The following is a 14,119-nucleotide window of genomic DNA, read 5'->3' as shown; positions in this document are numbered from 1 at the left end:
ACGAGGAGTGAAGATGGATTGCATCGTACAGTCTTCCATCTATTGTAAATATCCAGGACTAATAATATAAGTCTGTGTATAGGCCCGCTCTCTTCACCATTCAACTTTACAGAACTTTTTGACATGCTCTAATTCAACTTCGTATATCCCCTGAATATATCAAAAATCTAGCCATTTGACAAGCTTTGCAATTAATTTCGAATATCTGCCCGAGCAAAACCGACTGCAATGCTGCCTTGCACGATGTGTATAAACCAATGGGGCTTTCGACTGACAATTCTCAACGTCTAATTGAAAATTAACAAGTTATCCTGGTTTATATTTTCATAACATACCCCAGATATTGTTCATCTCCACGATTATGCACGATGGTCCGAATGTTACACGGCATCTCCACCAGCTTTTTGTGGCCGACCTCTTTACTTCGTTTTCCTGGTTCATATCACGGGTATTAAGACTCCCTTTGCCGGCGTTCTTCCTCGGTTAAGTACTTCCCCTCAGGGAACTCGGGATGTCCTCCGTGGTTAGTACGTGATTGACGGACGTTGGATCAACTCAAGCCCTTTGGATTTTCTGCTTCGTTTGGTACCCGATCGTCAACTTGGCAACAGTTGAAATGGCAGAACTTCCCCCCTTTGCCATGTCGGAGAAAGATAATCAAACACTCCACTCATGAGCACAGCATACCCCTACAGATAAGGCATCTCAGACCGGACACAACATGGATCATCCTCCTGAAAAATAACGCACACATCCACTTCATTATCGTCATAGCTGTCGCTATTGTCGCTATTGTCGCTGTTGTCGCTTTCTCTCCGGCGGTTAGAGCAAAACAATATCACGTGATATTATGTTTGTTTCATGCTCCGGCCAATCAGCTCGCGTCTACCATTGGCTTCCCGCCATGTTTGAGACGCAGCAAGCAACGTAAAAGCTAAAGATAAAATCGATATCAAGAACGGACATCCAACCATTTGCCGCCGACCATCTCGACTTCATGCAACTCCAGGCCAGATGGAGGCCTACCTATATATATCAGCCAGTAATACTGACGGCATTTACACCCTAGCCTGGACTCAGACAATACCCAAGGACAAGAACCCCTTGTTTTTAAGGGGGAATGAAAATATCTACATGTTTCCAGGAGATGCTGTTTACCTAGGCGCTTCGCGATGGAACATACCTTCTTCTTCGTTTGCTGGCCTGGTTAGGGTGTTTATACTTAAACCCGGCAAATCCTTTCTCTCTTCATCATTTCTCGTACCTGTATATTCGCCACTTTTCATTTTGATAGCATCTTCAAGACTTTGTCTGGGACAAAGCGCCTCGTTCATTATAGTCTTATCGTTTGATTTGCTTAATCAAATAGAAGGATCTACAATAGATCTTACTTCTGCCATTCCTTTTTCTATATCACTTGCTACTTCTTTTTGCAGGCCCCTTTGACGGCTGACTTCCAAGATGCTCAACCTACGCTTTATCCTGGGCATAATATCTCTCGTCCTATCGTCTCATGTTGCTTCCAGTCCGATTCATCGTCCTTGGCGAGCTGAGCTCTTTAATCGAGGCCTATACTCGACACATACACAAAATTCAGCCGTCATGACTCTCACAGTTACCCCGACCGTTGCTGGCTCGACTGTCCCTGTTACGATATGTGTGGATCTACGAAAAGCTGGCAGTACCGGTACCGCTTCAATAGTTCCATGCCCGATGCTCACCTACTCGAGTAGGGCTGCGGACACTACTACCTCTGCGCCTGCTACCTCAAGCACATCGACTTTAAAAAACGGAGAAGTTCCTGCAATTGGAGTGGGGACGGGGAATCCTCCTGTTTCCTACCTATATTCCTCGTCCTGGTACTACTTCCCAACCATGGCACCGACCACCAGTTCTCACAGCCCGTCCAATTCTGGCCCGTCTTTTGCTATTCCACCATCTACCACCCAGCCAACAACGTCAACGACTTCACCAAGCAGCACTGGGACTTCACCTATTTCTACGGTGGCCCCTTCAGACATTACAACAACTAGCAGTCTTCCAATCAAAGTCACCAGCCTGCCAGTGTCCAGCAGCACCTTAGTACAGGGAACAACTTCACTTCTTTCAAAGTCTACATCCGATTCTCAACAATCCCGGCCCACTACAGTCTTTAATACAACTAAAAAAACAGTGTATCTGCCGCCAACAAGCACAAAGCTCACTTCGAGTTATACTACTGTCCCAAACACCACATCTGCTACATACCCTGGCTGGAATTCTACTCTTCCGTCCTTCAGTACTATTACGCAATCAATAACATCGACCATGATAACTTCAGGCTTCTCTTCAACCTCTTTCACTCCTTCAGCTACCACTAGTTTGCCTTCATTAACTTCAACCATTCAGTTGACCACTAAGTCCTCTGCTACTACCGCCCTATCAACAAGTAGCCCATTGGTCACTTTTACCACCGAGCCTGCTACAGAATCGCCAACTATGACATACCCATCATTTAGCAACACCCTACCCTCCTTCACGACAGTCTCGTCAGAGTTATCAACTTCGCAGATAGTGACTTCTACTTATGCTCCTGCCCCTTCGCCAACGGAAGCCCCCACTACTTCCTCAAATCCTCTCGTTGTAATTCCAGTCACGGACGAGATCCCAGCCCCGAGTGGCATTGAAATCATACCAATAGAGCCCTAAAAGGTGTCAACGACAGTGCAGATTCTAGAGACAGTATTCTTCCCCAACTGGTTTCCCGGTTTGTCTCTTTGTAATATCATGTTCGATGTATTGGCTGGCCTATAACTCATAACTTTCGTTTCGTTCTTTCTTTTACGTCCCCTAGAATTCCTTAGCAAGTTTACTTATCTCATTCTATCTCACTAATAAATATGTCACTGAAATATGCGAAAGAGTAACGCCGTGTATATGCCAAGTAGTATCACTAAAGACAAATCTCCGTCCATTCAAATATATTATTGAAATTCATTTTAGCCATTAGAGAATTAGGTGGTAAACCCACAAATTCATCTCGGAACTGACAAAATTAATTATCTATCTATACGCAAATGGCAAAAATATCTATACCGGATTATCATGATATTGTTCTGATGGCCTATCGTGATGGCCATTATCACTAGCAGTATCTAGGGCCATGAGCCATCTCCGTCGTTCCATATCTCTTGCCCACAGTGCTGAGCCTGCAGCAGTGGACAAGAGGAAAAACATTGAAAGCCCAGGTACGAGTTGCAGTACAAGTGCGACTGTGCCAAACCTAGTGGTGGCCACGTTAGTAAGATAGGATTTTGAATACGTATCCCCTACTAATAGATACTCACAAGGTGTATCTAAGGATTCTCTTATGAATATATTCCTTCCTCTCCTTTTTGTCAAAATCGCGTAGCTGGAAATACCTCCAGTGATGGAACGGGCCAGCCCGATAGCCTGTCAAGACTAAGAAGAGCGGGGTTCCAATAGCTGGAACCAAATTCAGCGGCAACAAAAGTATCAGTTCTATTATCTGCCTGAACGAGAATGGAGCATATATGGCCGTGTGTAGAGGTTTCCCAAGCCACTTCGCCGGGTCTTCGATTTTGTGAGTGAGGGGATTGGTATAATTCGACAGGTCTAGTGATCTGTATTCGGACATCAGGGAAATGATATGTCTCCGGAAGGAGGAAGAAGGCTGTGTAGTTGAGGCCGGATCAGACACCGACGTTGGATCTTCGAGCGGCCTTTTCATCGCTTCGTGGAGTAAAACCGAATCAAAGACATCAACCTGCGCCTCATCCACAAAGAACGCCTCAAATAGCATCGCTACTATCGCGGCTCCTTCTGCCAGGACAAGGAATGCCCCGTTAACCCATGCGCCGGGGCCATGGAAGATAGCTAGAAACGCTACTTGGGGGAGATATGTGAAAACGAAGAGAATTGTGTAAATGAACAGCGAAAGTAGTGTTATGGGCAGCAGCCGGGACCGGAACAGAGGCCATAGGAAAGGATGGAAGATAAAATATACTATCCCCTGTATCCCCAGGTTGGTTAGTAGCTTGCATGGGATGGCGGCCTAGCCTGGATGCAGTACTCGACTGACCTGTAGGGGGTAGATCCCGGTGGCACTTCTAAAGCTGAGCAGCTTAAGCATCCTGGAAATAAAACCTGTGCGCTCTACTTGGCTGTTATAGTGGGTTCACTCGAGCCTGGAGTGTGCTCTCTCATCAACAATCCTCTTCGTCTTCGCCTTCGTCTACATCTGCGCCGCCCGTCGTTTTAACGATGGACGTTTGGCCGTCAGGTGGTCAAGGCGCAATAGTTATCTTGTCACGTGAAGCGGCCCATAAAAGGCTTTTTTGCTTCGCCAAATTTGAATATTTTTCTTCCTTTTTTTCCTCCATACATAAAACTGTTTTCCTTCATATTCACTCTGACGTCCCGTTCAATGGATTGGTTTGGAGGGGAAATTGAAGGATAGAATATTTCTTCGCTGACTTACCCCGAAGCTTTCTGCGTTATGAAAATCGTCGGAAATTTTTAACAGCGGAACATCCATGATTTGCCTACCAGCTAGCTTTCTCTTAGATATCTTCGTTTATATTTGAAATCGAGCCTTAAAAAAGCCATCAAAGATCAACATCATTGGGCTTGATAGCAACCATAATGCTTACGGAGTATTTGGGTAGCATTTGTTCATCAGCTTAACCGGCGCGGCTTGCTTCCCTTTCCGTGGCTGGCTTTGGTTGGTGTAATAATATCTTCTGCCAAAGAAAGGACGCCACATAAAATTCAATCAGTCATCCTGAGTCAGTCAGCTCTAATTAATTATCATTGACTCAAAATGAGAACGAACATTCCACCTTGTTATGGGATTTTGCCAGGCGTTGCAGCAGAGTGGCTGGATGACTAAGCCATATCTCGTATTTCGCTGGCTAGTGATCAAACTCCAACCTCAAAAATCAACGTCGGAGACCCAAAACAAGGTCGGATATCATCACACCGGCAGCAGAAGGAGCAGTCCATGGGCTAACTCCACTCTCCACTGCAATGGGAATTAGATGATATCTGACGGAACTGCTACGTATCTCCGCTGTTTCCACTATAGGAGAGCAGTTGAAATGTATACAAACATCTCTCTCGGTATCCTGCTATTAACAGCCCCTGGAAGTTATCATATCCATCCGCGGTCATGACGAGCTTAATCAGAGATGAAGCAAAGGAAAACTATGGAATATTCCGCGAATGTGTCTCGAAATCGATCTTGAGCCGCTCTATGGAGAAATCTGGCATGGCTCGAAGGAAGAGAGACAGAAAACGCAATGCCCGTACAAGCTTTAACAATACCTCGTTTCCGAATGATAATGATCCTGCTGAACTAGCGGAATTTATTGATGTATGTGACCCAACTGATAGGAGGACTTCTTTGAGTATCCTGTGTTGCAGTGACTTAAAAGGGTATCACTAGTTCATTGCCCAAGAGATATTCATGTCGTTTCCAGAAGCAGTGCAGACTCTCTCTTACAACGCCATACAGTCATCCCCCGTTCTTGCAGACACTTATGCAGAATGTATCTCGGGAAATACCATCGATTTTCTAGCCTCCTTGGTCGATCAATCAGTATCTGAGTCTCTGGTCACCTACGGCTTAATGTCAGAGGCTTCTGACCTTACGACCATGCTCTCTTCTGTATTCATGGAATATTCCTCTACTGTTACTGCAAAGCCACCTCCTTTCAGTGCTACTAGAACTTCTGCTTGTGAGATTTGTGAACGGGATTGGATACCCTTGACATATCACCATCTTATACCCAAGGCTGTCCATAGCAAGGCTCTGAAGCGTGGATGGCATGAGGAACACGATTTGAACCAAGTTGCTTGGCTGTGTCGTGCTTGCCATAGCTATGTACATAGAATGGCGTCGAACGAAGAGCTGGCTAGGGAATGGTATACGGTTGAGGCAATATTGAAAAGGAAGGACACACAGGAATGGGCAAAGTGGGCAGGCAGACTTCGCTGGAAGTCCCGGTGAAAGAAAAGCGCCGAATTTTCTGGCCTCCTCTTGGAATCAATATCAAATTTCTCCCTCTTTGGAATTAGCTTTGTATTATCTCCTCTTAGACCATCCTACCTAGCTGATGTCGTCTGGCACGGTTTAATTGAATAGTCCGGAGCCATTCACCTTCTGTGTTACGTGTGTTCATACTACTTCATGAATATGAAGTTGAAAAATTTTTTGGCCTCAATGGCGCAGACGATGATATTTTGCTTACGAGGCTTGACTGTCTCAATCATCATCCCTTCTGTGTTGATGAAATCAATACCACCTTGTGTTGTTAGTTTCTCGCGTGCCTATTGAATGCCTCCTTTTCTATCTCTTTTTTCGTGCTGGACACTACTGTGTCTATACCGCTGTCCTCCAGATTTGGCGGAATCACCCCAGCCACAGGACTCCCTATCTTCTATAAATAAGGCTTTCGCTACCTTCGATTTCAATTCTCTTATCCTTGACAGCAGTCCTCCTGGCACACCACCAACAAACAGCATACAGTGTTTTTGACATCACCAATCTACCTCCGTTCCCGATAGACTTACAACCTTCTCTGCTTTCAATCTCCTCTGCTAGCAAGTTCTCCTGGAGCAGACCAGGAAACATGTCTTCTACTCGAAAGGTACGAAAAATTGTTGACTGACCTCTTCTTATCAATTCTCGCGAAACTAACCAATGCCTGTTTCCAAGGTTGACATGTTCACTGAGATATATCTAAATCATGCAAATGAAACTATCAAACGCATGGTTGTGAAGAACGAGGTCCATAGGATCTCGAGAAAGAAAATTGAGCTCCAGATCTTAGAGGGAATCGACAATTCGGAAATCCCTACTACTTTCCGGATCATCTTCTACTCGATGGTGAGTATGAATCAAATGCTAGCTCATATTGCACAACTAACAGGTAGTTAAACTCGTCAGGTCTTGCATAGCAACACATTCGACATCTACTGGTTTGGCCAGCAGTTGCTCCATAACCTGCCAGACTCATCAACCACTCGGCTGAAGCCCAAGATGTCCCTCCTCCATGATCTCGAAGGCATTACTACCATTGATTCCCTTACACCCATGTCCAGCGAGGAGTCAGAAGCCTCAGACGCCGAAGAAAGCGAAGAAGACCTTCCAAATGGTAATCTTGGTTGTGCTACATCTGATCCGACCACGGCCCCATCTTCTTCGTCCATTAACCAGGAGTATGTTATCATTGAGCCGACTGATGTCGGGAGTCCTCATCATGAGGAGTCTTCCTCCTTCCATCCCTCTAGCCCACCTTCATGCTCAACTTATCCCACCCCCAATACAACTCCTGTTCAGAAAAAGAGCCTCATCGTCGATCACATGGATGAAGCAGAAGACGAAGATGACTACGACTATTCAGCACAAGCAACAGATTTGGTGGTGAATGATCTACTAGATTATGAGGACTATTTTGAGCCCTCTTCCTCTGACGATTCAGTGGTCACAGCATTTGGTGTACAAATCAGCGGCCCAAGACAAGTCCGTACACCAGCCATCTCTACTGTCTCAAAGCCCAGTATTTTAAAGTCAAAAGGCTCTGCGAACAGCAAGGGAGGTAGTGGTCCTAAGAAACAGGTACGTTTTGCAGATTTTCTAATATAAGACACATTCTACCTCCCTACAAAGGTAGGATTCCTTGACATGAAGCAATTATCCCCTCCAAAAAAATACGAAAGAGAGATGTGGTGGCTAATCAAACTCTATGCATTAGGCACTGGCCCGCCCCATTAGAACGCCCAAAGCCAAGACAGGTGAAAAGAAAGGGGCAAGCAGCAAATCAGGCGCCGGAATCAGCAAGGCAAAAAAGAGCAAAGGAGTTGGCCCAAAGAAGAAGGGAAGCAAAAAGGCAAAAGAAAATGATCTAGCCTGATGCACTAACTGTCTGAATGCTTGTTTACGTGTGTGTTTGCTTGAGATCCATGCAGCTGTTTTAAATACCGCAAGATTGATGTTTGTGATTTTGAAATTCAAGGAAAACAGAAAAATGTGAAGCACGGTAGCCATTGAATATTGTCCGGAGTTGGCTGGATACATACGATGCCTGAGGTTGACAGATATCAGTCAAGGGTAGCGATGTAACTTAATAATAACACGATGAGCGCAGAGCATTATGAAGGAGTGACCTGATAGGTATTATAATACAAGATCTCGAAGGATAAGGTCTATCAATGGGGAATTGGGGGGCTGCAACATGCTCCCGCCTGCAGCCTGAAAGAATCCGTCTACAAAATATTGTTATACATGAGATAAATGGAAAATGGGTACTTCCACACTTCGAACACCGAGTTGAACGCCTCTAGTCAAGTTGACGCTTTTCGCGAACCACTTCATATGTCTGGATTTCATCGCCAATAGCAAAGTCAGCCCACCCCTCGAATGCCATGCCACACTCTGTGCCTTTTCGCATCTCAGTCACATCCTTTTTAACATTCTTCAAAGATGAAAGGGTTCCTGGAGCGGAGTTGGTTAGTAGGCTATAACACAGTTAGAAAGTAATAAGAGACGCATGGGAAAGCATACCATCATAGATAATATTCTTCCCTCTCAGAACCCTGACATTGTGAGATCGATTGATGACACCGTTACTGACTTTGCATCCAGCAACAAAGGTGGTTTTCTTCCCTTTGAGCTTAATTTCGAAGATTTCGCCAATTTCTGCTTCTCCTGAAACACGTTGAGTGACGGTGGGGGGAAGGTGCTCACTCAGTCTCATCTTCACATCGTCAATCAATTCATAGATAATGTTGTGGTTCAGGATATCGACTCCTTCTGCCACAGCAAGTTTCATAATGTCGGGATCAACGGACTGGTTAAAGGAGATAACGGCAGCATTAGCAGCAGAAGCATGTCTGATATCTGATTCTCCGATCTTTCCAACGCTAAATCGCAAGATTTTCGCAAAAACTTCATTGTTCCCCACAGCCGACATAGCGTTGACTATGGCTTCTGCGGAACCAGAGACGTCAGCCTTGATAATAAATGGAATAGGTTGAGGACCGGCTTTGTCAGTAGTATCAGGAGGTGTATCTCCATTCTCTTCTAGAGCGGCCTGAAGCTGCCGTCTCTCACGCGTCTCACGGCGGGTTTGGTTGATGGCTTCCACATCACCACCCAGCCGCTGTACTTCTTCCTTTTCAGCTCTGAATGCAACAACATCCTTTGCACGTTGCTCGTCTGGAGCTTGGAGTACTTCGAATCCAGCTACTGGTTGATCCCTCCAGCCATCAACTTCTACGGGTGTTCCTGGAAGGGCCTCCACAACCTGAATACCAGATTCATTACGCAGAGTTCGAACCTTAGCCCATGAAGTTCCTGCAACAATCACATCACCCGGGCGGAGCGTTCCCTGTCGTACTAGCACAGTCGCCGTCCTGCCTGCTCGTTTAGTGGATGCTTCGATAATCCAGCCTTCAAAGTTGCATTCCTTATCAGCTCGAAGGTCCAACATCTCGGATAGCGTAATGACAGCCTCTTCTAATTTCAACATTCCTTGGCCAGTTTTCCCACTGACTCCGATTGCCTGGACATCGCCGCCATAATCCTCGACACTGACATTATGACGTGCTAAGTCTTGCTTGACTCGGTCAATATTGATGTCTTCTTTATCGATTTTGTTAATTGCAACAATTATTGGAACATCAGCGCCCTTTGCATGTTTTATAGCCTCAATTGTCTGGGGCTTGACGCTGTCATCAGCGGCAACAACCAAGATTACGATGTCGGTAACATCCGCTCCTCGTTTCCTCATTTCGAGGAAAGCAGCGTGTCCAGGGGTATCAAGGAAGGTAATTTGTTTTCCAGATGGCATGGTAACCGAAAATGCACCAATGTGTTGCGTTATTCCTCCATGTTCAGCTGCAACTACGGAAGACTTTCGAAGATAATCCAGAAGGGTTGTCTTTCCATGATCAACGTGTCCCATGATCGTGACTACGGGCGGCCTTGGGGGTAGATTAGACGTATCGTCAGGTCTCGGAGCCGCAACCAGGTCTACATCGTTAGACTCAGCCACGGGTTCGAAATTGAATTCAGTGACGATTAATCCAGCGGTTTCCGAGTCGAGAACATGATCATTTGTGACATCATCAAATCCGAGGCTCTCTAGGCTTTTGATAAATTGAGTGCGGCGGACGTTGATCGCATCTGCAAGATTCCCAACGCTGATAAAATCTGGAAGAACTATCGGTGTTGGGCCAGACTGCTCCTGTACTCGCTGGGCTGCTTTCTTCTTGCCTTTTTTGTCTTTTCGCTTAGGTCGGCCAACGCTATATTCTAGCTCCCGATCCATTATATCTAGATCCCGTGCGTGGCTCGCACCACGACGGTTTGACCGCGTTGGAGGCTCGTCCAAATCATCCTCGGTGGTGGCACGCCTCCCTTTCTGTTTTCGAGGTTTGGAGGAAAATTCGTTATCGGCGTCTTCGGACGGCGGGGTAAAATCTTGGGCTCTCCCACGAACGGCCCATGAGGACTGTCGACCGACATGATATTCGTTGGTATAGTTACCAGAATCCAATTCATCTCGCCGAGGCTTGGATCTAACAGGAGGCGCCTCGGATTCTGGTGCTATATCTGACGACCGAACTTGTTCAGATTGTGGAGGGAGGCTTCTAAATCCTGATAGCTGCCATAAGCCACTGACACTTGAGTCTTGTTTTTGAGAGTCCAAACTGCTGCGCGGCTTCCGTGAGATACTTCTAAAACCGGTCTCCTGCCATGGTTCCTGGTGATCCGTATCTGTGTTTCCACTGGCCCTGGACGATGCGCCGGATGCCCCGAACCGTGGGTCTCGCGATGACTGGCCGGTAGATTGCGGTTGTTGCCTACCTCTGGCAGACCTGTATAGGGATTGCTCAGGGGCCCAACTCCTTGTAATTGTAAACTTGCTTTGTTTTTGATTTCTAGTGTCGCTAGACGTTCGCCCATTACCGGGTGAAGCTTTAGGAGAAGACGGTTTCGGCTGGGCAGGTCGAGACCTTGACGAAGTAAGGTAGGCTTGGCTAGGTCTCCAATTGCAGCCAGGACAAGATACAGATTTGACTGGATTGGCCTTTTGACATTGAGCACAAATCCATGTAGCATGCTGTTCCCTTGCTGTGTTTCCGTTCTACGACGACAGAACACATTAGTTAAATGGACAACTTCGACGCTAATCCCAGAAATGCGACATAAATTGGCCTTACCTTCGTTTCGCTTTCTGCAGTAGGATGCGATTGTTTCTGAGAAACTTGCAAGGCTAGCAAAGCCTCTCTCTGTTTCAACTCTGCGGCTGTACAAGACACTTGACCTCCAAACGCGGGTGCACCCCATCCACGTCCGAACGTTGGATTGGAAGGTTGAGTCTTATTGCTACTATTATTATTATCAGATCCATTCACAGTATTAGAGCTCGAGCTCAATTGTCGCAATTGCTGTGCTGATAGCTCATGGTTGCCGACGGGCTTCACGGGGAACCGGCGTGGAGAGCAGCAGTTTTGACATCGAATGCCCTAACAACCAACAATTTCCGTCAGTAGTTTCACCATAAAGCGTAGGACTTTCAATCCAGTTCCCACCTTCAAAATTGAGTGTCTGCGCATGCTTTCAGTTTGGCATTCTTGTCCGCAATGCCTGAACGTCCAATCTACCCCATCAATCGACTCTCACTTATCTCAAAAAAGACCAAAAATTTCTATGAAAGTTCCATGGATATTTGATGCCAAGACTTTAATCGGCCCGAATAAGCTCCGGCTAGGTAGGTTTAAGGTTGCTTATATAAGTCGGTTCCTTATCGCGCCATTGATAACCCGGATTATGTAATATTATCCCGCCATTCAGATTGCTCCTTTCGTCCTTTCTAATTCGTTCTCGTTCAGCTTTTTCCCGACAAGTGGTTATTTTTGTCGTTTGGCCGAAAATCTCTTCAGGGTACGTTCAATCGTGTGATAGCAGTGTGTTTCCTCTATTGTCTGTATTATTTTGCTGTTAATCAGATAGACAGCCGCTTATCTCTTATCTCACACCGCTTGCTCCATCTCCTTCCCCTCCCCGGCGTCTTCGGCTATCGGTGAAACACGGCAACAATGGCTTCTGAACACAAGGGAGAAGTGGAGGATCCGATGCAGACCATCAAAGATCTGACATCAGGTGCTGTTGGAGGAATTGCACAGGTTCTTCTTGGTTTGTATTTTGTTCTGTTGAATTCATCGGACCATGTTACTGACAGAGTTTATAGGACAACCCTTCGGTACGTACGAGAAAGCTTAGCCATAATAGCACCAGCTAAATCATCATTACCTAGATATTGTCAAAGTTCGATTGCAAACGACGACGCATTATTCTAATGCCTTGGACTGTGCTACAAAGATATTTGCGAAAGAGGGCCCACTCGCATTCTACAAAGGGACACTGACCCCATTGATTGGTATCGGCGCATGCGTATGTTTCTTCTCCGCCATAATCTGTGCATTTTGGTTCCTACGTCACAAATAACCTGATATTTCTTCTTCATGCAGGTAAGCGTTCAATTTGGAGCGTTTCATGAAGCCCGTCGCTATTTCGAAAGAATGAATGCCCAGAAGGGATCAAAGGATCCTCATCTATCTTACTCTCAGTATTACTTGTCTGGTGCTTTTGCAGGAATTGTCAACTCCGTGATTTCTGGCCCGATTGAACACGTCCGTATCAGGCTCCAAACCCAACCTCATGGAGAAGGGAGACTTTATAATGGGCCTCTAGACTGTATAAAGAAATTGTCATCTCAAGGAGGACTATTCAATGGCCTTTATCGTGGAGAGGCGGTTACCATTCTTCGTGAAGCGCAAGCGTATGGAACTTGGTTCCTTTCCTTCGAGTACATGATGGACTGGGAAGCCAGGCGAACAAATACCAAGCGTGAAGATATCCCTGCTTATAAAATAGCAGGATATGGTGGATTGGCTGGTGAAATGCTCTGGCTTTCAAGTTATCCATTCGATGTGGTCAAGAGTAAAATGCAGAGTGACGGTTTTGGGGAACAGCAGAGATACAAAAACATGAGAGACTGCTTTAGACAGACACTCGCACAGGAGGGGATGGGAGGGTTTGTTAAAGGAATTGCTCCAACTCTGCTTAGAGCTGCACCCGTGTCAGCTGGTACTTTTGCAGCGTATGTTTCTTTTCTTCCCTCAGATTTTTACGCTAATGACCTTGAGGCTAACTCGCATTTTATAGTTTCGAACTCACCAAGAGAGCCTTGGGATAATGAATACGTCCTGCTATTTTATCCGTTTTCTCTACTATCTTGGGTGGGGAGAATTCTCTTTACGTTTTCAACAAGTGTGCAACTACAATTGCTGGCTGTTATCCCATATATACCCTTCTAGATTTATTTATGTATCTCTACGTATGGTAGATAGACTTGTTTGTTCATTTGGACGCTATTCTACGCGGCTACACTTGCCTTAATGCTCTATTTTGACCAGATATATTTATTTTCCGTTTTTTAGCTATAGACCCGATCTATAAATATGGATTGTTTCTCTCAATCATGCCACCCCCACATGATTACCAACTGGCAGTGCATAGGTATGTGAGGTATATGCCACCTGGAGGCTATGGAATTTGGTAATATGGTGCTATGATAAATCCCCCTGAGCCATGCGAGGGCAATAGATTCCGAGGTAACAGCAGGCTTTCCTGTAGAACTGCGTATGTTCACGGAGAAGACAATCGCCATGCATAGTAACCCAGTCTTGGCAATCTTCGAGCTGCTAAACCTAAAATAAGGTTGGCAAAAACGTGAAAAAAGTTAACCAACTTTAATTCATCGCACAGTAACTAAATAGCTGTAATTAATCTATTCTTTTTGCATGGAGTGTAGAAGAGCTTCACATTCTCTTGACGGTCAATTGTTTTTGGTAGCATTGAAATTCATATGTAAACCCTTTTGCCGCACTGTGGCTTTAGCCGACATAACTTATTGTTCAGGGGAAAAGCGCAGTTAAAGCAATGTAATTTTCGAATAATGTGGACAATGCACGCGCCATTAATCCTGAGCTAAGGCAACAAGACTTTATGAGCCAGAAAACGCTGAATGTATACAAAGTCGATATA

General features: G+C 45.5%; 6 protein-coding genes across 7 annotated transcripts; 4 read left to right on the top strand and 2 right to left on the bottom strand.

Annotated features, from left to right (window-relative positions):
- Nucleotides 1-98: 98 nt before the first annotated feature.
- On the top strand, nt 99-2,688 carry TERG_00898 (uncharacterized protein; the record flags this gene model as incomplete). Its single annotated transcript, XM_003238864.2, has 1 exon — nt 99-2,688. The coding sequence occupies exon 1, from the start codon at nt 1,462-1,464 to the stop codon at nt 2,686-2,688; it is 1,227 nt and encodes a 408-aa protein (XP_003238912.1). The 5' UTR covers nt 99-1,461.
- A 381-nt stretch (nt 2,689-3,069) lies between these two features.
- TERG_00897 (uncharacterized protein) lies at nt 3,070-4,240 on the bottom strand (the record flags this gene model as incomplete). Its single annotated transcript, XM_047747671.1, has 2 exons — nt 3,327-4,240; nt 3,070-3,262 (listed from the first exon to the last, which is right to left on the bottom strand). Exons 1-2 carry the CDS (start codon nt 3,800-3,802, stop codon nt 3,070-3,072), a joined length of 669 nt encoding a protein of 222 aa, XP_047603634.1. The 5' UTR covers nt 3,803-4,240.
- A 930-nt stretch (nt 4,241-5,170) lies between these two features.
- TERG_00896 (uncharacterized protein) lies at nt 5,171-6,010 on the top strand (the record flags this gene model as incomplete). Its single annotated transcript, XM_003238862.1, has 2 exons — nt 5,171-5,374; nt 5,447-6,010. 2 exons carry the CDS (start codon nt 5,171-5,173, stop codon nt 6,008-6,010), a joined length of 768 nt encoding a protein of 255 aa, XP_003238910.1.
- A 693-nt stretch (nt 6,011-6,703) lies between these two features.
- Nucleotides 6,704-7,916, top strand: TERG_00895 (uncharacterized protein; the record flags this gene model as incomplete). The annotated part of the gene is made up of 3 exons (XM_003238861.1): nt 6,704-6,889; nt 6,950-7,621; nt 7,758-7,916. The coding sequence occupies 3 exons, from the start codon at nt 6,704-6,706 to the stop codon at nt 7,914-7,916; spliced, it is 1,017 nt and encodes a 338-aa protein (XP_003238909.1).
- Nucleotides 7,917-8,342: 426 nt separating this feature from the next.
- Nucleotides 8,343-11,625, bottom strand: TERG_00894 (translation initiation factor IF-2; the record flags this gene model as incomplete). Its single annotated transcript, XM_003238860.1, has 4 exons — nt 8,343-8,497; nt 8,567-11,153; nt 11,230-11,535; nt 11,602-11,625. The coding sequence occupies 4 exons, from the start codon at nt 11,623-11,625 to the stop codon at nt 8,343-8,345; spliced, it is 3,072 nt and encodes a 1,023-aa protein (XP_003238908.1).
- A 483-nt stretch (nt 11,626-12,108) lies between these two features.
- On the top strand, nt 12,109-13,268 carry TERG_00893 (uncharacterized protein; the record flags this gene model as incomplete). 2 transcript variants are annotated; one of them, XM_003238859.1, is made up of 5 exons in its annotated part: nt 12,109-12,205; nt 12,261-12,272; nt 12,327-12,463; nt 12,541-13,172; nt 13,238-13,268. In XM_003238859.1, the coding sequence occupies 5 exons, from the start codon at nt 12,109-12,111 to the stop codon at nt 13,266-13,268; spliced, it is 909 nt and encodes a 302-aa protein (XP_003238907.1). The 2 variants fall into 2 exon arrangements, with proteins under 2 accessions (XP_003238907.1, XP_047605269.1); XM_047749196.1 differs by lacking the exons at nt 12,109-12,205; nt 12,261-12,272; nt 12,327-12,463 and having other exon boundaries at nt 12,535-13,172.
- Between the last annotated feature and the right edge of the window lie 851 nt (nt 13,269-14,119).

Source organism: Trichophyton rubrum, assembly GCF_000151425.1.
Source record: "Trichophyton rubrum CBS 118892 genomic scaffold supercont2.1, whole genome shotgun sequence".
Classification (NCBI taxonomy): domain Eukaryota; kingdom Fungi; phylum Ascomycota; class Eurotiomycetes; order Onygenales; family Arthrodermataceae; genus Trichophyton; species Trichophyton rubrum.
This window is presented reverse-complemented; position numbering and strand designations above follow the sequence as displayed.